General features: G+C 49.4%; 1 protein-coding gene across 3 annotated transcripts in view; it reads right to left on the bottom strand.

The window, feature by feature from the left end:
• Positions 1–25,561, bottom strand: part of XXYLT1 (xyloside xylosyltransferase 1) — a 197,908-nt gene that overhangs the window by 60,745 nt on the left and 111,602 nt on the right. For all 3 annotated transcript variants that reach the window (XM_008009578.3, XM_073023759.1, XM_038003086.2), the window contains exon 3: positions 21,154–21,286. In XM_008009578.3, the coding sequence (XP_008007769.2) occupies positions 21,154–21,286 (133 nt within the window). The remainder of the gene's footprint in view (positions 1–21,153; positions 21,287–25,561) is intronic.

Here is a 25,561-nt window from a genome sequence, read left to right on the forward strand (position 1 = left end):
GCACAGAAACAAGCCGCACAGGTTTGTAGCCCAGGAGCACGAGGCTGCCCCAATACCATACACCCCACTGCTCCTATAGGCTACAGACCTGTACCCCGCGCTACTGTAATCCATCAGCACACACACTGGTGTTCGCAGCAGCTGACAAGATTAATTTGCAGGATGCCAGGAAGGGACTCGGAGAAAGATACAAGCTGGGGCGCTGGCTTCCCCGGTAAGAAATGTATGTCTGCACAGAGTTCCTCCAGACAGGCCTGCTCCCTGCCTCTGGAAGCCTGGCAGATAGGAAAGGCTTTCCACTGGCTGGCATATTTCCTGCTGGCTGGAATCATGGTGTGAAGAGGGCTGTGTGTGTGTGTGAAGAGTTATCAGTCATTTCCAAACATGACTCAGTAAATCAGAGCTCTTCTGTAAATGTGAGTATCTGAAGGACTCTTGTGGGGAAAGGTGTGCGGACATGTTTTCGTCTGGCCTCAGAGTGTGTTTAGCAGGGGCAATGGGTAGAAACCACAGGGGTGTAGATTGTTTTAGGTTTAATATACAGAAAGACATTCTAACAAACTCATCCAATCATCAAATAATGGGCTGCTCTGAAAGTGGCCACGTCCCCACTGTGGGAGGTAATCCACATGAAACTGACAGATCCAGGATGCTGCAGGCGGAATCCAACAGGAGGCGGATGCCCTCGGTGTCCCTCCCGTTCCCAGAATTCTGTGATGATATCAACAGAATTGATAATGGTCTGCTAGAGTTAGGAAAGACAGTTCAATTCACCTTTCTCATTTTGTACAGGAGGAAACCAAGGTGGATAGGAAGGGAGTGACCCAAGGCACCTGAGTCTGTCTTTCCATCCCCTCATCAAAGAGTCAGTCAGCAGGGGCAGGGATATTTGTTCAGCATTCTAGTGAAGAGAAAGGGGTGTCGGGAGATGGGAAGGGGGATAGTGAAGTACAAGTGGCTTCCATTTTCCAGAGCAGATGACACACTGGGCACCTCCACACTTCCCTGGATAACCCAGGCTGGCTCAGAACATGGTACCCAAGCCTCAGCACCAGGAGACTGAGACCCATGGGAATGACGCTGCAGCAGCAGTCAGCTGCTTTTGCAAAATACGTAGCAGGATGGGGTTCTTATGAGTGAAGGGGCAGATATAGAAACTCAGACTGAAAGAGCTTTCTACTGTAGAAAAGGTTTTTACTGTGGGAGATTTTCTACGGCAAATCTTTGTTTTCACCTTAGATGGATAAATGGATGATGAATGGACAGACAGGGGGATGGACAGGCAGGAAGGCAGTCAGGTAAGCAGGCAGGCGTTATTTTAATGCTTCCATAGGGTAAGAGAAAGGTTCACCCGATTCAGGCTGCAGACATAAAAAAGTGAAACCCATGCCCTCTAATAATGACAAACATTCCCTCTGTGGTGTAGAAGCTATGAATGGCCTGGCTGGATACAGTTTCCACTAAAACCTACACCACTGAGATTTCCCAATGATCAAAAGCCCCCAGCAACAGTCTGAGAGCAGCCATGCATGGCTCCCTTTAATTACATACTGATCACAGCATCACCAGGGACATCACTGTGCTGGGAGGAAAAGCGATAACATCATTTTGCTGGAGAGACCCACACAGGTCAGAGCAGAAATACAGCCTTTGCCAAATGTGACTGGACAGAGATGAGAGATCCACTTGCACAGGGCTCAAACGCCAGCATAGGAACTTCAGTGCTCCTACAGGTTTGAATGAAAAGACTAAGATTATCTTTAACATGCACGTGTATACTGCAAATCCCCCCCGCTCCAAAAAAAATGGGACTCAGTGACCCAGGCTATGAGGTGGTTGGGTATGAGACTGCAAAACATCTCAAGATCTGCTATTTTCTAATTTAGGAAATAGAGGATGTGGTCTAAGAACCATCACTCCAGGACCTCAGAGGCATAGGGGACACGCAGCGGACTGCGCCCAGGAACCTGGGTTCTAGTCCTGACCAAGCGGCCCTGGGTGAACGCAACTTACCCAAAATTTAGTGTCTTCTACAAAACAAGGATAAAACCACCTGCGTTCTTAGGTCACTGAATTAGTATGAGGAGCAAATTTAAAATACAAATGTAAAACCAATTTGCACACAGTTGAGCACTGTTCAAGCACACAGGATGATAGCACTGCTGTAAGTGCGGGAGAAGCCCAGGAGGTGAAGTGGGTGGCTCACAGGATGCAGGGAGCTGCCAGCAAGGCTACTTCGCGTCTGTCAAAGGGCACGGAGACTTCAGCTTGGACAAGAAAAAAAAAAAAACAAGCAGAGGTCCAAGGGAATACGTAACTTATTCTGTTTCTAGACCATTTTTAGAAGGGGCATCGAAGGGTAAAAACCTTCATCAGAAAAGCCTGGATCCAGAAGACAGGTTCTCAAACTGAGAAATGAACACAGGAGTGAGTTTCTAAAAGGAGATGATTACACTTCAACTCGTTCGAGTCTCACGAGGCTGTCCACAAGCTTAGGCTTAGCTGCAGGCAGCCAGTGGGATCCTTCCATCATACAGGTTCAGCCTGCCACAGTGCCCAGGTGCCCCATCAGCTTGCTGTGGGGGCCAGGACAGAGAAGGGGCACTGAAGGGAAGAAAAAAGTAGAGGGAGAAAGAAAGTGGGGTGTGACACTTTCTTTGGGGGCAGGGGAAGGGGGTGACATGTGGGGACAGACGCATTACAAACTGAAGTTGGAGATGCTTTAATAATGGTGCTTTAAAAATCCTTGACCCCATATTGTTGGAAGCTATTTTCAGCTTGCAGTTTACAAAACCACACGCAGTCAGCTCCAATCTGGCCACAGTTTCTGCACCTTTGCCGTTGGGCTTTGGGCACTGGTCTTCTGCACCATGGATAAGAGCACAAAGCCATGTTTTCCCACATGGGTAAAGGGTGGGTAAGGGTGTGCACCTGCCTGTAACCTCAAAGGCCGTGAAGACAAAGGGGCTAGCAGCATCCAAGGCAGAAGGTGATGCCCTCCTGCACAGCACACTCCCTTTCTATGACAGGACAAATTCCTTCTGGCTTCACAGGTGGTCCTACTGCACGCTCTACAGTTAACCTCTCTGTGCTCTGTAAATACTGTCCGCTCTGACTTCACAGCCCCAAGGAAAGTTATGGCTTGTATAGGACATGGAGAAAGGGTGAGGGCTCTGATGGAGCTGCTCTGTGCTTAGTATTATGTAATGTGTACATGACATCATTGCATTCTCAGCTACTTACTGAGTACCCTTCAGTAGCTCCTGAAGGCCAGTGATTCTCCAACAGGAGGAAGAGAGAGGACACAAACCCTTGCATATCAGAACTGGCAGGCAGGCTTTTTCAAACACATCCTTTCTGCCTGAATAGCAACATGTGAGTCCCAGATCTCAAATATGCCATGGATGGGGAGGTTCTCATTTTACAGCCCATATGCTGGGTGTCTTCCCCATTTCACAGATGAGGAAACAGAGGCTTTGAAAGGTTTAAGTATGTTTCGCAAAGTCATTTGGACAGTAAGTGGTGGAGTCAGAAGTCAACCTCAACGACAGAAACTTTGCCAGCATTTTAGTCTGTCTCCGCAATGGCAATAAGAGAAGCAGGTATCTTCCCAGGAAATTTAAGTGATTTGGTTTTATTCCTGCTAGGGACTTCAGTTCCCTCCCCTTCACGCCATCATTTGAAAATAATAACCAAGCCCTAAAACTACAAGATGTAATTAGAGAGCTGGACACTCGCTGGAGGAATGGTTTCCGTGCCAGGCCTTACCTAGACTGGATTTGTGAGACTGGGAGGGGAGAGGCTGGGCAATAGTTTCTTAGTCAAGGGCCTGGTCCTTGACTAATAAGGTCAGAGCCTTGCAGAGGGAGACAGGCGTTCACGGGAAGCATGTGTCCTCCAAGCCTGAGGAGGGAGGGACACCTCTGGGTGCAGACAGCATCAGGGAGGCATCTCACCTGCGCCTCGAAGAATGAGCAGGGCATATAGAAAAGTGGGCTAGAAGCCAGGCGCAGTGGCTCATGCCTGTCATCCCAGCACTTTGGGAGGCTGAGGCGAGTGGGTCACAAGTTCAGGAGTTTGAGACCAGCCTGGCCAGCATGGTAAAACCCCATCTCTACTAAAAATACAAAAATTAGCCAGGCATGGTGGCGGGTGTGTATAATCCCAGCTACTTGGGAGGCTGAGGTGGGAGAAATGCTTGAACCTGGGAGGCGGAGGTTGCAGTGAGCCAAGACTGTACCACTGCACTCCAGCCTGGGCAACAAAGTGAGACTCCATCTCAGGAAAAGGACAGGACAGGACAGGACAGGACAGGACAGGACAGGAAAGGAAAGGAAAGGAAAGGAAAGGAAAGGAAAGGAAAGGAAAGGAAAGGAAAGGAAAGGGGACTAGAGAGAGAACATCCTAGACAGAGGGAGAGCATCCTCAAGGGCCCCAAGTGCGGATGACACCTGTGTGGGCAACAGCCAGGGGTTCAGTGCAGCTGAAACAAAAGTACAAGGGGGAGTTGCTGAGAGGAGAGGTGGATGCAGGGAGAGAGTAGCTGCCCCCAGTGTCAGGCTAAGGAGTTTGGCTTTTCAAATGAGCAGGAGCTCAGGAAAGCTGGAGACAGGGAGTCATCAGTTAGTTTGGGGACATGGAAGTGGGTAGGTGGTCCCTTGGCTGCAGAGCATGGAGCTGCTAGTGACCCAGGAGACTATGTCCGATGTGAAATGAAATTGAAAGTCAAGCAGAGAGTCTGGCTGAGGATCTTCTAAGAGGCAGAAAATGACGTGGAGGCAGGGAGAGGGAACCAGGCCCCCAGAGCCAGAATAGTCAGCAGGAAGGACATGAGGCCTGGAGGTACCTGCACGTCACAGGAGTGCGGCCACGGACACGTTCACAGTGTGCTCAGCCCCTCAGCTGCAGGCATGGGGCCAGCCCTCTAGGCTGTATACCTCTTGAGGGTGGGACCTGTGGCTTATTCAGAGCCTGGCCCTTAGTAGGCCCTGAAGAAATAACTGTGGAATTCTTTACTGGATAAGCTCAGATGTGCCAAGATGAGAAGACAAAGGCCGCTTCCCAAAACGCTCCCATGACTGAGGCCAAACCCACATAAATCTCCTACGTTTATCCTCGGTAATGTCAGGGCCAGGACACGTAGGTGAATTTCACAATGGGAGCCTGCGTCTCCATTCCATTCGCCTCACAGAGCTGGGTGGGCTGGGCTGGGCTGTGTTCACCAACAGCCCCTGCGGACTTCTCCCGGATGAGGACCCCTCCCGGCTTCTGGAGATTCTGCGGCAGACATGATACAAGCCCATCCAGGAGGCATAAGGCGGTATCTCCTGAGCCGTACGTGCTGGTCTAGGGAGCAACACCCTCTCTGCAGGGCATCTTGAGGCTCTCTGGAGTACACGGACACAGGTGAGTCACCCTTTTACAGTCACAGGCTGAGACGGCGCAGCCCTGGTGAGATTCTGACTTGTAGCTAATGCGCACTAAAAGCAGCTCTCGGGAACTTCTGAGACCAGTCAGAAATCAATGGTGACAATAAAGCATTTACACTTTTGAGCAGAGTTACCTCATCTCAACTTCAATTCCTTGATTCCTTCTGCATGGAATGATGGCCAAATCCCAGTGGTTAGTTCTCAAAATTAGCAAATTAGTCTGTAGGCAATGTTAGCACCACCCGACAGAGAAAGCTTAATCCTTCCTATTCAACCCACGCCCAAATTCTAGCTCATGAGCTGACACGGACTGGCAGAGGATGTGGGGGGCACCCTTGCTGTTATGAATAGCAGGTATGTCCCCCCCAAATTTACATGTTGATGTCTATATTAGTCTGTTCTCACACTGCTATAAAGACATACCTGGGACTGGGTTGATTTATGTAGAAAAGAGGTTTAATTGACCTACAGTTCTACAGACCACACAAGAGGCATGGCTGGGAGGCCTCAGAAAACTCAAAATCATGGTGGAAGACGTAGAGGAAGCAAGCACATCTGCACATGGCAGCAGGAGAGAGAGAGAGAGAGAGAGAGAGCGAGAGCGAGAGCGAGAGAGTGAGTACAAGAAGGGGGAAGCACTACATACTTTTAAACAACTGCATCTCATAAGAACTCATTCACTATCACGAGAAGAGCAAGTGGGAAGTCCACGCCCATGATTCAATCACCTCCCACCCAGCCCCTCCTCTAACACATGGGGATTACAATTCAATATGAGATTTGGGTGGGGACACAGAGCCAAACCATATCAACATCCTAACTGCCAGTGGGATGGTGTTTGGGGAATTTGGGGGAGTTATTAGGTCATAAGGCTGGGGCTCTCATCAAGGGATTAGTGCCCTTATGAGAGACATGAGAGAGCTTGCCTCACCTCTCCCTATCTCTGCTCTCTCCATCATAAGAGGATACAAGACGGCCATCTGCAAACCAGGAAGTGTGCTCAGTCTGGTGCACAGATGTGGCTGTTTGGGTTAGCAGATTGTCTGCTTAATTGTCAATATTTTAAAATCAGAAGCTTTTACATTAACACATATCTGATCTGCCAGCACCTTGATCTTGGACTTCCCAGCCTCCAGAACTGTAAGCAATAAATTCTATTGTTTATAAGCCACCTAGTCTATGGTGTTTATTACAGTAGCCTGAACTAAGACGCTTGGTAAGATTCATTTATACGGTCAGGGCACTTTTACTCTTTACCTTGAAAGTCCAGTCAAAAGCCAAATTCCAGCGCAGGAATGGTGCAACACTCCCCTCTGGGCTCTAACAGATGATAGGTCCATATACACTGTGTTACTTGGCTCTGAAACAATTCCAAACACTTGCATAGTTTGCTACGTGAGTGTCATATGTTTTTCTATGACAAGAACTTGGAATGAACTCTCCTTCCCCTTGAGAGAAAATGTTACATCATCAAACCTTATAAGACCCTGTATACAACCTCTACTGGGCTTCAAATTACATATAAACACAAGATTCTGGCATTCTAAGACCTCAGGCTATGGCAGGGCTACATGGTCAGCCACCTCTCTGAGGTGGCAAGTTTATGACAACATGAGGCCACACTCTTAACCACCTCTTCAAAGACCGAGAGCTCAGTGGGGTCACACTCCATTAGCCTTTGAGCAAATCTCAGAACCCTCGCCAGCCAGCACCAGCCAGCCAATGCTCTGGGAATCTAACGTGTTGTCCAGCACCTCCACTGTGTGGCTCAGCTCTCCCAAGAGCCACTTGTATAAAGTTACCCCTCACATTTTAGTTAGACTTTACTTCGCACAGAGGCCTGCTTCCCGCCTAACTGAGCGACTAGACTCTAGTAATTTTGGAAGCCACTCACTCTGTGGCTAATGCATTCCCTGAGAGAATTGTTCTCATTATTCTGCCCCTTTTTAGGCATCGTGAACCAAAGGAAAACAAAAATCTCTTTGTATAGCAATAAACCACGTGATTCATCTAATCACAACTTTGATGGTGTCTCCTTATTTCAACCATAGAGAACACGATGCTGACCCCAGCGGTTATTTCTGACCCCAAATACGGGAGCCCTTCACAGCCTCTCTCCCCTGCCTTGGTTCCCTCCCCAGTCTCTCCTCTTCCAGCCCTCCCTGCTCCTCCACACCACGCTCAGGATGCTGGTGTCTCCTGAGGCCTGCGACAGCCCTGCTTCACACTCGTTGTCCTAGCGCCCCCGCCCCAACCTTTGTTATCAAAAGTGTTCTAGTTTAAACAATACATGAATGGTAACTATTTCTCATGACGTTTATCTTTACTTACTATGGTGGGCAGGCAGACCTAGAAAATGGGGTCTTCGGTGGCAGGGTCTCATTCAGACTGCTCACGGTTTGGTTCCCATCTCCTTCCTTTTCTTCCAATTTTATCCCTCCTTTTGTCCCTGAAGGAACTTATCTTAGCTGGCAAAGACACCAAAATGTATCCTATGAGAACCGTCAGCCTGCTCTAGGTGTATCACAAGTTCGGCTGTAAGTTTTCTATTAGTCAACTGAAAAAAAGGAGACGTAATTAGTTGTACAGAAGGAAAAAATAAGTTATTCAGGAGAAATACAACTATTCCTGACTCTAGACCATTTTCAGATGGACCATCAAAGAGGCCACTTTGTGACACCAGTAACAATGTCCTCAGTGGCACCGCCGAGCAGGCAGCAGGGACTGGGGCTGGTGTGCACGTGCACGCTGGGGTCTTCATGTGACCAGCACTGCCCAGGCTCGCTTGGGAGCCAGCGCCAAACAGGGAGGATGGTGAAGTGGGAAGCAATGAGGATATACCTGCCACATCACGCCCAGGCCACTCCCTTCCCTCCTTCCCTCTCTTCCCTTTGGATTTGTCTCCCTCTATTCCTCCCTGGCCAGAACTTCAACCTCCCAAAAGCATCTTTGGACACAGAGAGGAGTTTAAAGATGCTCTTATACACATTCAAGCTCTCCAGACAATTAAAGTAATTGCACCTCCAAAAATGGTGAGTCTGGGGATCTCTTAATTTTCTTCCAAAATTGCATTTCTAGACAAGAATTATGCTTGGCCTTGACATTTTGTTATTAGCGAGATCTGAGGTTAGGTACAGAAACATTTGGTGGAATTTTAAATTACCAATAAAAATCAATTATTTCAAGTAACAGGAGAAAATATTGGGAAAAAACCAAGTTGGAGTGTACCTAAATAAGACTCTAGGCGTCAGTTCCCAAGACCAGCCAACCAAAGTCTCACAGGGTCCAGCCGATGGTGGGAGCATTTGGCCAGTTTTTTGCCTCAATGGGCCTTTAAACCAGAGGTCTCAACCTGCCCATTCTTGGGCTCAGTCTGATGCACAGATGTGGCTTGTTTGACCAGCAGATTGTCTGCTTAACTGTCGATATTTTAAAATCAGAAGCTTTTACATTAACAACACAGAATTCTGGCTTCTTTTGAAAAGAAAAAAAATCAGAAGATCTGGTAATACTTCACACAAACAAAACCAAGAACCATCAGAAATACTAGGCAAGAGCCCGGGCATAGAAGGGTTTTCAATCAATTGCTTTCCTTCCCTCTTTTTTACAATCCATTTTCAAATTGTAAAAACTTGTCTTACTTCCTGAAGGCATTTACCTGAAATTAAACTGCCGCAGGCTGTACCCTCAGTTTCTGAATCACATACGGGCTCTTCTTGTACCTGCTGCAGTATGTTACATTTACTAGAGGATCACCTTTTCTTTTGAGAGCTTATCAAATGTTCTCTCATTTTATAATTTTTTTTTTTTTTTTGAGATGGACTCTTGCTGTCATCCAGGCTGGAGTGCAAGGGTGCGGTCTTGACTCACTGCAACCTCTGCTTCCTGGGTTCAAGCAATTCTTCTCAGCCTCCCGAGTAACTGGGATGACAGGTGCCTGCCACCACGCCCAGCTGATTTTTGTATTTTTAGTAGAGACGGGGTTTCACCATGTCGGCCAGGCTGGTCTCGAACTCCTGACCTCAAGTGATCCACCGGCCTGGGCCTCCCAAAGTGCTGGGATTACAGGCGCGAGCCATCGTGCCCGGCCTTTATAATTTTTTTTTAACAACAACTCCATTCCATCTTGAGTGTGATACGGTATGTGGGCCGGGGACTGGGCCTCTTCTAATCTGATCGGTGCAAGTGGCTGGCTAATCACATGCCACCCAGGTATTCCTGGCGTTGATTTGTGCGTTTTTTCATCCACAAATCTCTCCCAGCTTCTGGCTGGCAAAGGGGGTCAAACAGTTCCTCCTTTTCTTTTTTGAGACAGAGTCTTGCCCTGTCGCCCAGGCTGGAATGCAATGGTGTGATCTCAGCTCACCGCAACATCCGCCTCCCAGGCTCAGGTGATTCTCCTGCCTCAGTCTCCCGAGTAGCTGGGATTAAAGGCCTGCGCCACCACACCCGGCTAATTTTGTGTATCTTTAGTAGAGATGGGGTTTCACCCCATTGGCCAGGCTGGTCTCGAACTCCTGACCCCGTGATCCGCCTGCCTCAGCCTCCCAAAGTGCTGGGATTATAGGCGTGAGGCACCGCACCCGGCCAAACAGTTCCTCCTTTCTAACTGTTTCAGTCTCCCCTGCACCAAAAAGGCCTCAAGGATTCTACTACTCCTTTTATGCTGAAGTATGTTTGCCTGATCCTCTGCATGGTGTCTTTAACCTTGGACAGCAGCTAAGAGGCTGTGAGATGTGAGTAGAAAAGTGGCCCGCAAGACCAAGGTCACACTCCGTACCCCCCAAACCCTGCCGACATCTTGGCAGGAAGGTACTGGCAGAAGAAGTAAAGGTGCCTTTTGTCTGCTCTGGTTATTCTTTGTAAATAATGATTCACCCTGATGCCTCTACCTGGCTTAGACGCAATCTTCCAGGCTCTCTGAAAACTGAATACAAATGAGCTGCAATTACATCATCAGACACACGAAAGTCCTGTTCACTGTCAGCCCAAGTAGAGAGCTAGAATGATCCTGCTTTCTTTATAGTTCCCAGTTCGTGACCCTTGGGCCAGTCAACATAGGATGGTCCTGGCAGCAAAGGAAAGGTCTCCATGCAGAGACTGGGCTTGATTTTGTTAAGAGAAGCAGTGGGTTTGTTTGTGTTTGTTTTTTTAACAGAGCCAAGGGAGATGAAGTGGAAGCCACATGAACAGGCACCTCACTCCACAGTGACTGACATTAATAAGGCCCTGAGAGCATCTCTGTGACTTCACATTTCGGAAAGTCCATCAGGATCCACCAGCCTCATCATGAGCGCTCGTCTACAGACACAAGGACACGGCAGGCATCCAGGAGGCAAATCACGACATACTACACCAATTCTGGTTCAGCTTTCTCTTTACAAATAGTGACAGAGCAGTCCCCAAAAGGCAGACGGCTGGGTTCCTGGATCAAAACACTCCTTTGGGCAGCTTGTCGATGTTGGGGTCAATTCTGCTACCACGAAATAGAAGATCACAGGGGTTCTCTACGACCCACGGTAAGCAGCTCATTGAAAGAAGTCACCTAAAGCAAGGGGAGGAGACAGATGTTCAACTCAAACCCAGGCTCAGATTAAAAGCTTGATATTTCTATAAGAGCCAGTTCTGGTGCTAACCTGGAAGCAGAGGGATGGGAACTGCAGATCCATTTCACTTAGGAACCCACAGTGGAAATGCAGTCCTGTGGCTGAAGTCTGCACCTGAGATGGCCATGGAGCCATACTGAAATTCCCTTCATGGGGGGCTGGTCACGCTCAGTGCAGTCCTTTCCACACGTGGTTTGTCACAGAAGGTCTCTTGTACATGCCACTGCGATTCAACTGTGCTATTTTGCTTTTTTTCCCCAGGAGGATGCTTACAGATAAGCCTTTCTGCTGCCTGGATCACAAATAAGGTTCTTTCAATGCGCTGATGTCTATTTGGCAAAGGCAACAGATTGCAGCAATGCAAAAAAGCACACTGTCCTGTGGGCCCATCACCCACTGCTGTGCCTCCGCTGCAGCCCTGTCCAGACCCACCTCCCACTGCAAGCTCCTGGAAGACAACGTTTGGTTTCTCTCTACTGCACAGCCAAACCCTCGACAAATGCCTGCCCAGTGAGCTTTCTATTCGGGCACAGAGCTCGGTCTATCCCAAAAGCACTCTTAGAGGCTACGCCTGCATTGCAAAGCTAACCACCCCTTCAAGAGAGTTTTCAGAGGAAAGAAGGGAACGTGACACCCACCTCTTAGCATTTTGAAGGCAGAACTCCTTCTTTGTTTGTTTGTTGTTGTTGTTGCTGTTGTTTTGAGACAGGGTCTCGCTCTGTTGCCCAGGCTGGAGTGCATGGCTAGTCACAGGCGTAATCCCATTACTGATCAGCACAGGAGTTTTAATCTGCTCCATTTACAACCTGGGCTGCTGCATCCCTTCCTAGGCAACTTGATGGTCTCCCATTCCCACGAGGTCACCATGTTGATGCCAAGCTTAGTGCAGACACCCACAGAATTCCTCGGCTTAAGCGATCCCCCTGCCTCAGCCTTCTGAGTAGCTGGAACTACAGGTGCAGGCTACCATGCCCAGCTGAAGGCAGAATATTAAGCTGAGGGCGAGGTGAGCCACTCAGCACAATTTACAGTTCCTACAGCAAAAAGTCTTTGTGTCTTGCCCATGGGACAGCTCTCAACAGCAGCACTGACTTGGTGTTGGCACCACAGGCATTTGTGTTTTCATTAAATTTTATCTACCCTATCTCCCTCACATTATATCTTCCTTGAAAGCAAGAGGCATGTCTTCTACTTCGTAATTCCTCATGGGACCAATCCTATGGCTCCGATACACAATGAGCCAAATCAAAAACTGAGAACAGGCCGGGCGCGGTGGCTCACACCTGTAATCCCAGCACTTGGGAGGCTGAGGCAGGTGGGTCACCTGAGGTCAGGAGTTCGAGACCAGCCTGGCCAACATGGTGAAACCCTGTCTCTACTAAAAACACAAAAATTAGCCAGGCATGGTAGTGGGCACCTGTAATCCCAGCTACTTGGGAGGCTGAGGCAGGAGAATTGCTTGAACCCGGGAGGCGGAGGTTGCAGTGAGCCAAGATCGCGCCACTGCACGTCAGCCTGGGCGACAAGAATGAAACTGTCTCAAACAAACAAACAAACTGAGAATAACAAACTTTCCCATGGACTGTCTTTAAAAACAAAAACTGAATGTGAAAGCAACTTCTATAAGACCAGTAATGGGACTACAGAGCCTGACTTAGCAGCTGGCCAGCACTGCGGAGGAGATGCCCTCTGACTACACATCTGTTCCTGCATTCACTCAACAAACGTCAAAGTGCCTGGCATGGGTCTGCACAGCCTCAGCGGAACAGAAGGGCTGCCGTCCAGTCCCACCCCTTCCACACGTTCACTTCCTCACTCATTCTTTCAGGAGACACCCTGTGTCAGGCACGACGTGGCGAACTTCTACAAACGGATTCAGCAGCACCAAAATACTCATCATGTGCAGACAGACAGAAGCACTGGAGGGAGTCGTGTTTTCAGACACAGGAAGCTTCTCATGGGCTCCGCCTGGACCTCGTCTCTCAGCTGGCACACTCTGGCCTTCAGCAGCCCCCGGCTATGCACCCGCGTCTTCAGACGTCATCCCGGAGCGCCTAGCTTGCCCGGGAGGCACAGCCATCAGATAAGACAGTCACATGGACAGCAACACAATCCTGCTTGGGTTCTTCTCTATACAGAGGTTTCCTTTTAAAATACCTTTTCCATTGATGTTATTTAAAAGTAACAACCTCATAGTAGACTTCTGATCTCTACCACAGGGCAGGTACATCCCTCCCTTTTTATGAGTAATTCCTGCAGGGGTTATAGCACGGCCTCCAGGTCACACGGGCTACACAAAACCACTTAGCCCAGTTTTCTAACTCCCAGGGAGTGAAGGAATCACTATTTTAAAAGGTGGCAAGCTTTTTTCTCCTTTACTCAGATTTAACTCTAATAGAAACGGACAGACTCAATCTTGGTTAATTTTTTTTTTTTAAACACGAGAACAAGGTTCAAGAAATTCATCTTCAGGTGTCAGAGAGACGAAAAGAATCCAATAGCTTTTATCTTCAAGTCCTACATTTATGCATCCCGTAGTGAGGGTGGTGGCCGGTTCCCTTATAACAGAGGGCTTCACGCCTGGTGAACAGTGGACCTGAATTTATATCAGCCGTAAAGCCTTCCAGACGTGACGGTTACACTAACATCCTGACATGAGGCAATCTGCAGAGAGATGGAAAGTGTGGCTGGCTGGAGGTTAGTGCTGCCTCTCTCTATTTTCTTCCCTTGTACCAACCGATTTCAGACTGAGGAACTTGAAGATGGAGTGACACTAGGAGCTCATATAACTCTCCTCAGCTCTAAACTCAGCCACAGCAGGTGTTTTTAAAAAACTAATAGACTGAAAATGACATTTACAGATGAAATGCTGCGACGACTGAAATTTGTTTCAAAATAATCAGGGGAAGAGGAAAAGTGGGTGGGAGGAGACATAAAATAAAGATTGGCTAAGGGCTGATAGTTACTGAGAGTGAATGGATATTATAATATTGCAGCATCCAGAAATATTACATGATGCTTTCTACTTTTGTATATGTTGGAAGGTTTTCATAGTAAAAAGAAAAATTATATCAGGAGACTAACAACGTTTAACAAAGAAGGCTGACTTAGGTATAAGGATGGTCAAGATACACTGTTAAGTGAACAAAAAAAGACGTACAAAGGCATATAGAGTTCATTTACATATACACACACACACACCGATAAAAGTAAAGAAAATTTCTGGAAAACTAATAACCTCCATATGCTATTTAACATAAAAATGTATCATTTTTTAATGATGAGTTTTAGATAATAATTGTTTTCATCCGATGGGAGGGGCAAAAGGAGGAAAGGACATAGTCGGCTTGAAAATGAGATAAATCTCTCCATGGGCCAGAAATGGAACAGAAACCATATTGGAGATCAGGGCTAGAGCCATGGGTGGAACCTGGAAGCAAGCAGAGGGCCAGACGCTCACCCTCTGCGCAGCGTAGCAGGGACCAAAACACTCCAGGCACGGGGAAGGCAGAAGGCAGGCTCATGTGCGAAACAGGGAACGGGGGCTGCCTCGGGCATAGTCCTCTGTCTCTCCCCCGTCCTTGTCCCTTCCCCCACGCCATCCATGTCCCTTCCTCTGCTGCAACTACACTGCAATCTACATTCGTCCCTCCCCTCATCTTTGATCCCCTGCTTTCCAATATTCTCTGGGATATTAAAATGTTCTTCCACTATTGCGGACTAGTTATTTTCTCTTTGTAATACTGTCTGTTTGTTTTGCAAATACCTTACATTGTTTAGGGTGAAGCCATAAAAACTGGTCTGTATAGATAAGACGCTATTAATAAATTTAAGATGGTAATTTCTGCAGACAGGGGAAGGAGGGGAATACAGCACCAACACCCCAGCTGGCTGCAAGGAAGCTAGGAGAGAACGTATCCAGCCTTTTTGTCTTCCATAATGGGAGGCAGGCTTCTATGGCAGAGAATTCCGCAATTCTAGGAAGGGGGTTTAGACGCTGAGAAGCCAAAATATCAGCAATAATTTTGCTCAGGGGTCAGCAGCCCCAGTTGTACATATAAGGAAATTGAGGCTGAGGTTAAGGGACTTTCCTAGGTTCACAGAACTTATCAGTGGCCAAGCTGGGACTGGGGATAACGTTGTCACCACCACCCAGGAGTGCTGTTCCTTGCTAGGTACTATAAATACATTATCTGATTCAATTCCCCTCAACTCTGCCACATATAGTGTTAGAATCTCCATTTCTCAGCTAAAGAGACTAAGGCTCAGAGAGGTCAAGAGACTTGCCCAAGGTCACACAGCAACTGAGTGGCAGAGGTGGTCAGTCCACATCCTCCCTTCTTCCCTCTGTGCTGGTGCCCACTCTCTCCCCAGCACTCCCCTGGGAGCCCAGCACCAGTGTTTGGAGTGGGATGACGCAGCCTGCGGAGACGCTTTCCTTCCGACCAAGCGTCTGGAAGAAGCCGAGGCTGGCACAGCACCGTCAGCAAATAAAACCATGTGACCTAACAAGGTGAACGAGTGGACACAATTAAAATACTTAACACAAAAGTGAATTCCCGCCTGGTGGCACGTTATCAGCAGCTGACAGGAATAGCCTGCCGCTTCCTCCTCAGGGTGGGCCTGGGCTCACACAGCACACAGCCGGCCCGTGGAGCCCGGGGAGAAGGAAACTGGAAGCCTGTGCCATCACCAACAAGCTCCCATTCAGAGGATCCTCAGACAGCCAGCTCCGCAAAGTGACCATAACGCAGGGCTGCGGCCCACATACACACACACTCACACACGCGCACACTCTCTCACACACTCTCTCTCTCTCTATCACTCCAGCATCAGCAGGAGCCCTGAGGCCTGAAGCCAGGGCCTGACGAGGCCTCCTGGTCCCAGTGGCCTCCCCAAATGACCCAGGCCACAGTTTGGCTTCCTAACTCCTGCAGAGCGGTGACCTCAAGCCTGGAGCCTCACAGAGACCTTGAGGGCTGCCTCCCACCCCCTCCCTCTCTCACCCTGGTTTCCCTGCAAGCTCCACTTCCGTACCCTTTGTTCCTGTTCACTCCAGGATCTTGTAGCAGAGCCAGATCACCTGCTGCTGCTAAAAAGGGAAGTTTTACAATCGTGGGTAGAGGTAGGCAGTCAGATTTAGGAAAAAAGCGGGATATCTGTTAAAATTTAAATTTCAGGGTCGGGTGTGGTGACTCATACCTGTAATCTCAGCACTTTGGGAGGCCGAGGCGAGTGGATCACTTGAGGTCAGGAGTTTGAGACCAGCCTGGCCAACATGGCTACTAATAATACAAAAATTAGTCGGGAGTGGTGGCTTGTGCCTATAGTCCCAGCTTCTCGGGAGGCTGAGGCAGGAGAATTTCTTGAACCCAGGAGGCGGTGGCTGCAGTGAGCCAAGGTGTGCCACTGCACTCCAGCCTGGGCAGCAGAGAGAGACTCTGTCTTTAAAAAATAATAAAATAATAAAATTTTAAAAAATTTAAATTTCAGATAAACAATAAACAATTATTTAGTATAAGTATGTCCCGTGCAGTATTTAGGACATATTTACCATACAAAATACTTATTTGTTATTTATGTGAAGCTCCATTTAACTGGGTGCCCTGTATTTTAACTGGCAACCCCATATGCCTGGGGGAGGGACTGAGTAGGAGGAGTCCAGAGGAACAAAGCATCTGGTGAAGAAAACACAAAGAGGAGTGAAGATTAGGGGAGGGAGGGAGGAAGGGAGGGGAAATGCTCTTTCATGAGGGTCCCTCTCACAACAGAAAATTCCACTGTGACTTCATTTGAGTTCTCCAGTAATTCTGTGTGTTAGAGATATTTATCCGCTTTCAGACAAAACAACAGAGGGTCAGAGAACCCAGTGACTCGCCAAGTGTCAGACGGGAATTCACTTCTGAGTACGACCCGATGCTGGTTCCTCCACATCAAGCTTCTTCACCTGCTGGCACACCTTTATAATTGCTCTCGGCTGCACACAGAGACGGCACAGAAGTTTACTTTTCTAATACTTTCATAAGGAAACAAATTCAAAATGGCGCATCTTTACAAAATACAGTCGCCTGTCTTTTAGATTCTCCTCTTGGCCACTTATCCCAACTAAACACATCAGCACTGAGGACCTGTCCAGGGGTTTCGCTCCTGAGGAAGAGACAGATAAAAGGTCAGAGAAAGGAAGGGCGACGTTCCACCCGAGATGACGACAGCACTATGATCTGCAGATGGGGAAGGTCACGGGACGCTGGACGCAACAGAATCTCAACAGGGACCCAAGAGAGAAAGGCTCCTCTCTCCCTGCACTAATATCCCATGATCCCCGTGTCCCTTGCCAGAAAACACTGTCAGTCCCATGGATCTAGGATTACAGAATCCTATAAGATTTACACAGAAAATATAAAAATTTGGGGGGGGTGGGGACTGTGAAACACTGTGAAAAAAACTATTTGTCAGATGGACAATGGGGAAAAACTTCTCCTCCCCCACCTCCTCCAAGCTTCTAACATCCATGGCACACAACACAGGGGAGACTGCCATAAAAAAATGACTTAAAATGTGTGATTTTGAGGTAAACTATGGGACAAGTGACTATAAAAATGACACAGCTGGGAAGATCCAAATCTGTTCTTGCTCAGCAAGTTTCCAGATCAAAATGTGCCTGCTTACCTAGTCAAGATTTGGTTTCGTGCTGTTTTGTTTTTAAATTTTCCTTTCATATAGATGCTAGCATGTTCTTCTTAAAACACTTGTCCCCCTCACTCTCCTCTCTGGGGAGACCCGTTGGTGGTCAGAGCCCACTGCCAGTTCCATGGAAGTCCCAGGCAGGGGTAAGAGGCCTCCTCTGTGGGAAGCAGTCTGACGGCCGGGCTGCGGATCCCCCAAAACAGCAATGGCCGAGCCCAGGGGCTGAGACTGCCTGCTCAAGAGCAAGGCTGGCTGCCCTGTCCCTGCTTCCTCTCTCCCCTTCCATTCCCATCCTCTTCCTTCTCTCAGCCTCCCCACCCGAGCCCCACTGCCAGCCAGGTGAACACTCCAAAGCAGCAGACAACTAACACTGGATCTCCCAGGTCCCCAGAGCTCCCCAGTCTTCTGAAGAAGACTGAAGAAGGCAAAAACCATGCTCAATTCCCTGTCGACCAGCCAGTACCAAGCCATTCCCAGCCCCAGCATGAGACTGCAGATGTTACCAGGCAATTCCCCAGAGCCGGCGGGGCGCAAGGCAGTGCAGGGCAGTCATCTGCAGACTCAATTCCAGAGACTAAAGGTCTCTCGAAGCATTTCAGCTGAGGGGTGGACAGAGGGAGCACGTAAAGGAGTGTAAGTCTCTGTTGATTTTTGAGGGCCCCAGCCCTGCAAACAGCATTCTTCAGACTCCGTGGCAGCGGAGATCTCATCGTTATCATAATATAATGAACATTAAAGATGCTCAAGGTAAGAAAAACTCGGTTTCATTTCGAATCTCAAGTCTTTCAGAGCTTTCTTTCAGGAAGTCCAGACAATTAAACTGATTTTAAGTTGCACTGTTTATAAAATCCTAGATCTACAGAAAACACAAATTCTGGCCCATCCTGTCTAAGCATGATGGGGTTTCCAAGTTTCCACTTATATGACGTGAGAAGATTCCAAAGCAGACCTTGAGGCATTGGAGCTGTAACTGCATTTAATACTCAGCCCAGTTTAAATACCTCATGATACCAGTTCTCCCCGATCCCTAAAGAGCTCACCAGCAGACAGGCAACTTCCAGACGGAGGCAGGACAATGAGGGTCCAAAGGGCTGTGACCCCCAGTGCCAGAGCCAAGGAAGGGAGGACTTAGAGCTCAGCTCTTCTCCTTCTCAGGTGGGGGGACAAAGGCCCCAAGGAGGCAGAGCTGGGACTAGTATCTAGGGCTTGGGGCTCTGAGGCTCCCTCTGTTGTTACAGTAGATAGCTAGTCAGACATGAGCAGGGCAGGAGAGGGCTCCTCCACCACCAGGAATGTCAGGCGACCATCAGCTGATGGTCAGGCAGTTGTCAACTGTCGCTCTAAAGTGATAATTGGTTGCAGCCAGTGCCAGGGAAAGGCAGAGTCCCAGCAGATAGAACCTGAAACTGATGACCAGCAGCTTCCCAGTAAGATCTCAGGAGCTGGGCACGTGGGCTCAAGCATGGGCACTAGGAGGCAAAATGGTGGCCCCTCCTCTAGGAAGGCTGGACTGCTCAGGGAAGAACGGCCCCAGGGAGTGTGTGCGCAACCTCAGTAAGCACACCTGGCAGGCCACCCTCAGGGAAGCACCGGGGGAGGAGTAACACACACCCAAGAACTCCACTGTGTAAGACTCCAAGTCGAAAGTCACACAGCACGTTCGATCTCCCAAGTCACCCACTGGCCCTCTCCCAAGCGAACTTTATTTCCTTTCATTCCTGGTCTAGAGCTTTTTCATACACTTTGGGTCCTGCTCTAAAACTTGCCTTGGTCTCTCACTCTGCCTGAGGCCCCTCCATCAAATTCTTTCTTCTGAGGAGGCAGGAAGTGAGGGTGCTGCAGACCCCCATATGGATTCACCGCTGTGAACACTATCACCTCCCTCTGTTGGATCAAGGGCCCCAGCAGAAGATCTTCCCGGGAAAGAAGGCGGGGGAAGAAGGTGGGGAGTCTTCTACAGTTAAGATGGCAGGTGTTTACCCAAACCCTCTCCTCTTAAGTCGCCAACCCCTGACCTCAGAGGAAGAGGCCTACCCAGTGACTCTGGGGAAACACGTGAGAGGATTATATAAGGGAGAAAAGTCCACACGGCCCAAGGAGTTATCAGCTCATTCAGGGGCCTTGCAGGAATTTCCTGTTATGTGATCTGGGTCATGCAAATAGCCACAACCGAGCTGAAGCTGCCTCTTCACCCCTCCCTCTGAGGGAAACACAGGCTCTTGACTCACTAGTGGCCTGTACTCTGCAGCTCTCCAACGACTGGCCCTCCCTCCAGGAAGGTCTGCAGGGGGCCAGCATCATGGTGTGCACTGAGAACAAAGAGCGGGGCCTGCCTGCGGGACGGCAAACTCCCAGCTCTTTCCGAGCAAACTCGGGCAGCTCTGCTCTGGGTGCACTGTCGCTCTGCCCGCTGGAGAAACAGCCAGCAACATGAAACTCTCAGACCCAGGGCCACGGGCCTGGTTTACCTTAATCAAAACCCGCGTCGGCTGTTCCTTTCCTTTTTTTTTTTATTTTTTAACTGTAAGATGTAGAACAAGAACATACAAAAAAGTGCACGCAAACATGAAGCCAAACACCCAAGTGAGGAAATAAGACCTCGCGGCTCTCCAGAGCCAACCGAGCCCCACGTCCCCCACCGCCCGCCACGCAGGCTCTGGGAGGCATCACCCCCTTGGCTCTCCTTTCCCATTCTCCGCACCTGCGCGTTCATCCCTAAAGCCTCCAGGTTAGTTTCGCTCTCATCGCGCAGAGCCGTTCCCTTTTTTGCCGTCGCTGTATAGCACTCCATTGAACGAATGCGTTTTATTTATCCGTTCCGCTAAGTAGCACGTGTTTCAGTCGTTTTCAGTTTTGGCTACTGCAAATAACGCTACAGTGACTATTCAAGAACGGTTCTCAGGTCCTGGAGTTTCTCCACGACACACACTTGACAACCAAACGCGGCATCACCTGGAATGTGCTTCTTCGTGCTGACGACTGATGCCAGTCTGTGTTCCAACGCGGTGCCGCCCTCCCTCCCTACAAGACCACCAGTCCACCCACTCTGCCCATAGAGAATAGGGGTCACTGGTGACTCAGGGGCCAAGAAAGCCCAGTTGGTCACTAGAAGGGAAGTTAAATCTTCCTCCGTAAGACAAAGCCCAAGGTTTTAAAATTCTGAACTTAACCAGATCCAACAACCAAAACAACTGAGCTTTTCCGAAGAAAAAGGCCACAAACTCCCCTCAAATAACGAGGTAGCACCTACGGCTTGGGACAGACCCACCTGCCCATACTATCAACTGTAAGCAATAAGCACAAATGTGTGCCCAAGACACCAAGTGCAGAAGGATGGGACGCCAGTAAATCCCCGTCTGCCATGGGTGGCAGAAGAGAGAGGGCGGCGGGGGGAGGGTCGTGGAGGTGGCCCCCCCGCAGTCATGACGCACCTGTAAACCGGCTGCATCTCCCGGGCTAGGCCAATGATGGCGCCTGGCAGGAAACTGTCAAATTCCTCAAACAACTCCCGGATGTTGGTCTTAAACTTCAGGTCTAGGTCCAGCTGAATGAGCCGCAGGATCTCTGCGGGAAAGAGAAAAGGACAATGAGACACAGGCATATCTCCCGGGAGGCTCGGCCACGGACAGAAAACGACGCGGAGGGCAGAGAAAAGGGCACTGGACTCTTACTGTTGTCAGTGAATGATGCAAAGTTACCGCTGGAACAAAAGGCCTTTCATCTACCAGCAACCCCTCCGCACTATTAGTCTTCACAAATGACTGCCGTGTCTTTTCTTCCAACTGCAGACATCCATTTTGCTTAAAACTAGGCGACCACACGCTCCAGCGTCAGCCTGCTGTCCTGATGTGACTGTTAACTGTGCACCATTTCACACTAAAAAGTATCTCATTTGGATGATACCTTATGTGGACACCCTACTTCCCTACATAAAACTCAAAGCAGGCCAGGCACGGTGGCTCACGCCTGTAATCCCAGCACTCTGGGAGGCCGAGGTGGGTGGATCACGAGGTCAGGAGTCCGAGACCAGCCTGACCAATATTGTGAAACCCCGTCTCTACTAAAAATACAAAAATTAGCTGGGCGTGATGGCAGGCACCTGTAATTCCCACTACTCAGTAGGCTGAGGGAGGAGAATCGCTTGAACCTGGGAGGCAGAGGTTGCAGTGAGCTGAGATTGTGCCACTGCACTCCAGCCTGGGCAACAGAGCAAGACACCATCTCAAAAAAAAGAAAAAAAAAAGTCAAAGTATCCAGGTGTTTCCTCTTTGGAGCACAGGTGGTAAATGACCCACACAAGACAGAGGTAAAAAACATCATGGCCTCAGGCCTTTATCAGCGCGTTCTGCAAACCCAGATGTGTGTCAAGTGAAGCTGCTGACAGAGCGAAACAGCTGAACAATCTCAGATACTCCTGTGTTTTTAATCCACTGCCTAAAAGACAGGATGAGCCCAAATTCTTCAATGTCACAATCCCCTGGCACCTAAGAGCTGCCTGCTTCCATGGCCTCCAGATGACTCCAGGCTAGACTCCAGTGCAGGAGGGAGGCACTGGTGAAGGTCCTTCCCCCATCCTTCACACAGCCCAGCCTGACCGGGATTCTAGGTGTTGTGCCGGGCACCAGGCTGACCAGGACCCTGCCCTCAAGAGAGACACGTGGGTTGCAAAAAATAGGAGACGCCAGTGCTAAAGCCTGAAATAGAAGAGTGGCTGTGGGAGGTCCAAAGAGTGGGGGCACGGGGTTCAGTGATGAAGTGGTGAGAGCGAGTTCCTGGTACCCAGCCTGGGAGTCAGAACACAAGAGTGCAGCTTGAATCCAGTTCTACTGCTGATTGAGCCTGTGACCCAGGGAAAGTTACTTCTCTGAACCTCAGCTATTCCATTTGCTAAAATGGGGAGGCTCTCCTGTGCCTTGTGTGGGAAATAGCTTATGGACAGTGTTACAGGGACCCTAGAGACCTTGAGGAACAGAATTCTGGAGCAGAGCACCACACTGGCCAAATGTAGAATTCATGGGAAGGCAATTTAAGGAATTCGGGATAATTTTGCTGTAACTGAAGAAGCTCCTGATGGGAGGAACAGCCGTGCATTTAGTCAGCCCGTCAATCATCACATCGAAACCCACCACCTGCTACAGGTGCTCTCTCTTTCAAGGCCATCTAAACCCTACTTATTCTGCAAGAAGCAGTCTAAACACCCCAGACAGGCCCTGCAGGACTCATGGCTTCCTGCTCTGTGCTCCCCACATGGCTGCCTGCCTGCCTCTGGTCACGGCCACCTGCGTACCTGTCTCCTTGAGAATGGGAATGTGCTGGGAGGGCGGGGCTCAGGACCATCAGATGCTTCTGGATGAGTGTCTTAATCTTGTCTTAATATACCCGTCAGTAAACCTGAGCACTTCCCCTGCACTTTAGGGACCAGCTGGGAGTAAACCCAGAAACGTCCTACATAGGCCTAAGACCCTGGAATCTGAGCTGCTTCGATGTTATTTACAACTCCTCCTTCCTAAAGCACCTTCCAGGAAGGGTTAGCTTGAAGTTGGTAACACTTCACCAGGTGAGGTCCACTGACTAGGAAGGAGACAGGCGGCAACTCCAGCACAAAGTGACCCCTTCACACCCATGTAGAACGACTGAGATGGAAGGCCACGCCCTTCTATTCCCAGAGGCCAGCAGGCCCCTGAGCAGCCTGCCCTGTCGTGCAGGCCCCTGTCCAGGAGGTTAGCCCCTTTATGTAATTATGAAATAAGGCGCCAGGTTGTAAATGTCACTGTTGAAGAGAAAGATGCTTCCTAGGAATGCTGGAATTCATTAGGATGAGGTTTCTAAAGGGGCCTGTTCCTCTGGCCTCTGGTCCTTAATGTAGCCGTGTCTCTGTGGGAAATACGTGGGGGCAAGAGGGTTACACAGAACGCTGAAGGCATTGTGAGGACAAAATGAGACTGATCCACGGAAGCGACATCACAGAGAAGATGCTGGTTGGAGGAGAGCTGAAATGACAGCAGTAGGCCCACCGAAATGTAAGGAATACATGAATGAGATAACTGCCCCCAACGCCAGGAAGACATGAAACCTGTAAATCATGAGGAAAAATGCCTGAGAAAAAGGAAGACTAGACATCTACAAGACTCACAAGAACGGCCAGCACCCCAGGCTGGCTGAATGACCACCACATCCAAACCTTGAGAAAACACAACAAAAAGAATGATCTAGCATGGCAGATCTGAAAAGCCTGGTTATAACTGAGGCACCTCTACCCATTTTACAGATGAGGAAACTGAGGGCCAAGAAGAGAGACCTGTCAGGCATTACACTCAAGCTAGGTGGCAAAGCTGATCTCAGAACCCAGGTCTCCCGACTCCCTAGCTAATGCTCTTGTGTTTATTAGCCCCATCACCTCCAACCCACTCCCAACACGGGCCATAAACTCCTAGAGAACAGAGAGCATTGTGTAATGGACCAAAGGGTGTGCACAAGACTAAACGGACACCCAACACAACTAGCTCGTGGAGTATCTGCATCACCCCGTGAAAATATCAGCAAGAAGACGAGTGAGTACAAGCTAAAGGTGTAGCTTTCAAGACCTCCAAGACCCTGTCACCACCATCGCCACCACAGCCCTGGCAGCACTCCTCAGGAGCTCCTGGCTGTCCAGGGGACTGCTTTCAGGGCTGAGAACACCTACGCCTTCTGCCTGGGTCTGAGGCCTGGCTGGCGGCCGATACCTCTGTACAGTTACACCACAGAGGGCCACATGCACGGCCCCAGTACCAGCTGGGAGATTTTCAAACCAACATTCCCAAGGGGATGTGCGGCTGGAATTGGCGGTGGTGGATCTCACATCCAACAGGAACTTGGGTCGCTTCTGAGCCGGACGTCTCTCTGCCGAAGCACTTCTCCGTCTCCCTCCCAGTACATGGCTTGGGCCAACTCAGCTCATCATCAGCATCCAATTAAACCAGCCACAAGCATGTCATCTGACCATGGGTGGAATTACAACCCAGAGTGAGTAATTAATGATACCCAAAAATAAACAACAAAAGGAAAAAAAATTCCAGAAGAAAAAAAACGTGAGCCTTCTGTCCTCTCCTTTGCCTTCTCCTATCCCCGGAAGCAATTCTTGGCAGACACATCTTAACACACAAAAAGCAACATGCAACAAAACAGATCAAGAAATGGTGCAAAGAAAAGACATGCTCAGGTAAGCCCGGTGCCTACCATCCCGGGAAACACAACAGGCCTTCAGGGAGGGGCAGGTGAACCACGCAAGCACCTCCTCTGTCTTTCTGTTTTGAAAAGGCCTCAGAGATTTGCAGAGATAAATATTTATAACACATTAGAGGGCTTTCACTGCAGAGCGTCAGCCCAAATTCCACTAACTGGGAGGGGGTTTAGGGAGAAGGGGAAATTATGACAGCATTAAGCTATGTGACTCCAGCGTCATGAGGCTGGGGACCTGGAAGCAGCTTCCTGGAAAGGGAGCTCATTTTCCCATTGTCCACTTTGAAATATTGCAGCAATATGCCACCTGCCTTATCATACTCTGGTGTTTTTAAATCGCTGTTCAGTAGCACCTCTGGCTGGCGGGAGCCAAAGGGCAACTGAAAGGGGTGGAGACTTCCCCTAACAGTGAGAGGATCCTGACCCCAGAGGAGGTGTTTTGAGGCCCATGGGACAGGACTGTTCCCCTGTGCTCCATCAGCCAGACCAGGCTGGCTTCCCGCACTGGAGGGTCCGAGCACGTGGCAGAGGGTCCGCGCGCGTGGTGGAGGGACCGAGCGCGTGGCGGAGGGACCGAGCGTGTGACGGAGGGTCTGAGCATGTGGTAGAGGGCCTGCC

The sequence above is a fragment of the Chlorocebus sabaeus genome, chromosome 15 (genome assembly GCF_047675955.1).
Source record: "Chlorocebus sabaeus isolate Y175 chromosome 15, mChlSab1.0.hap1, whole genome shotgun sequence".
Lineage (NCBI taxonomy): Eukaryota > Metazoa > Chordata > Mammalia > Primates > Cercopithecidae > Chlorocebus > Chlorocebus sabaeus.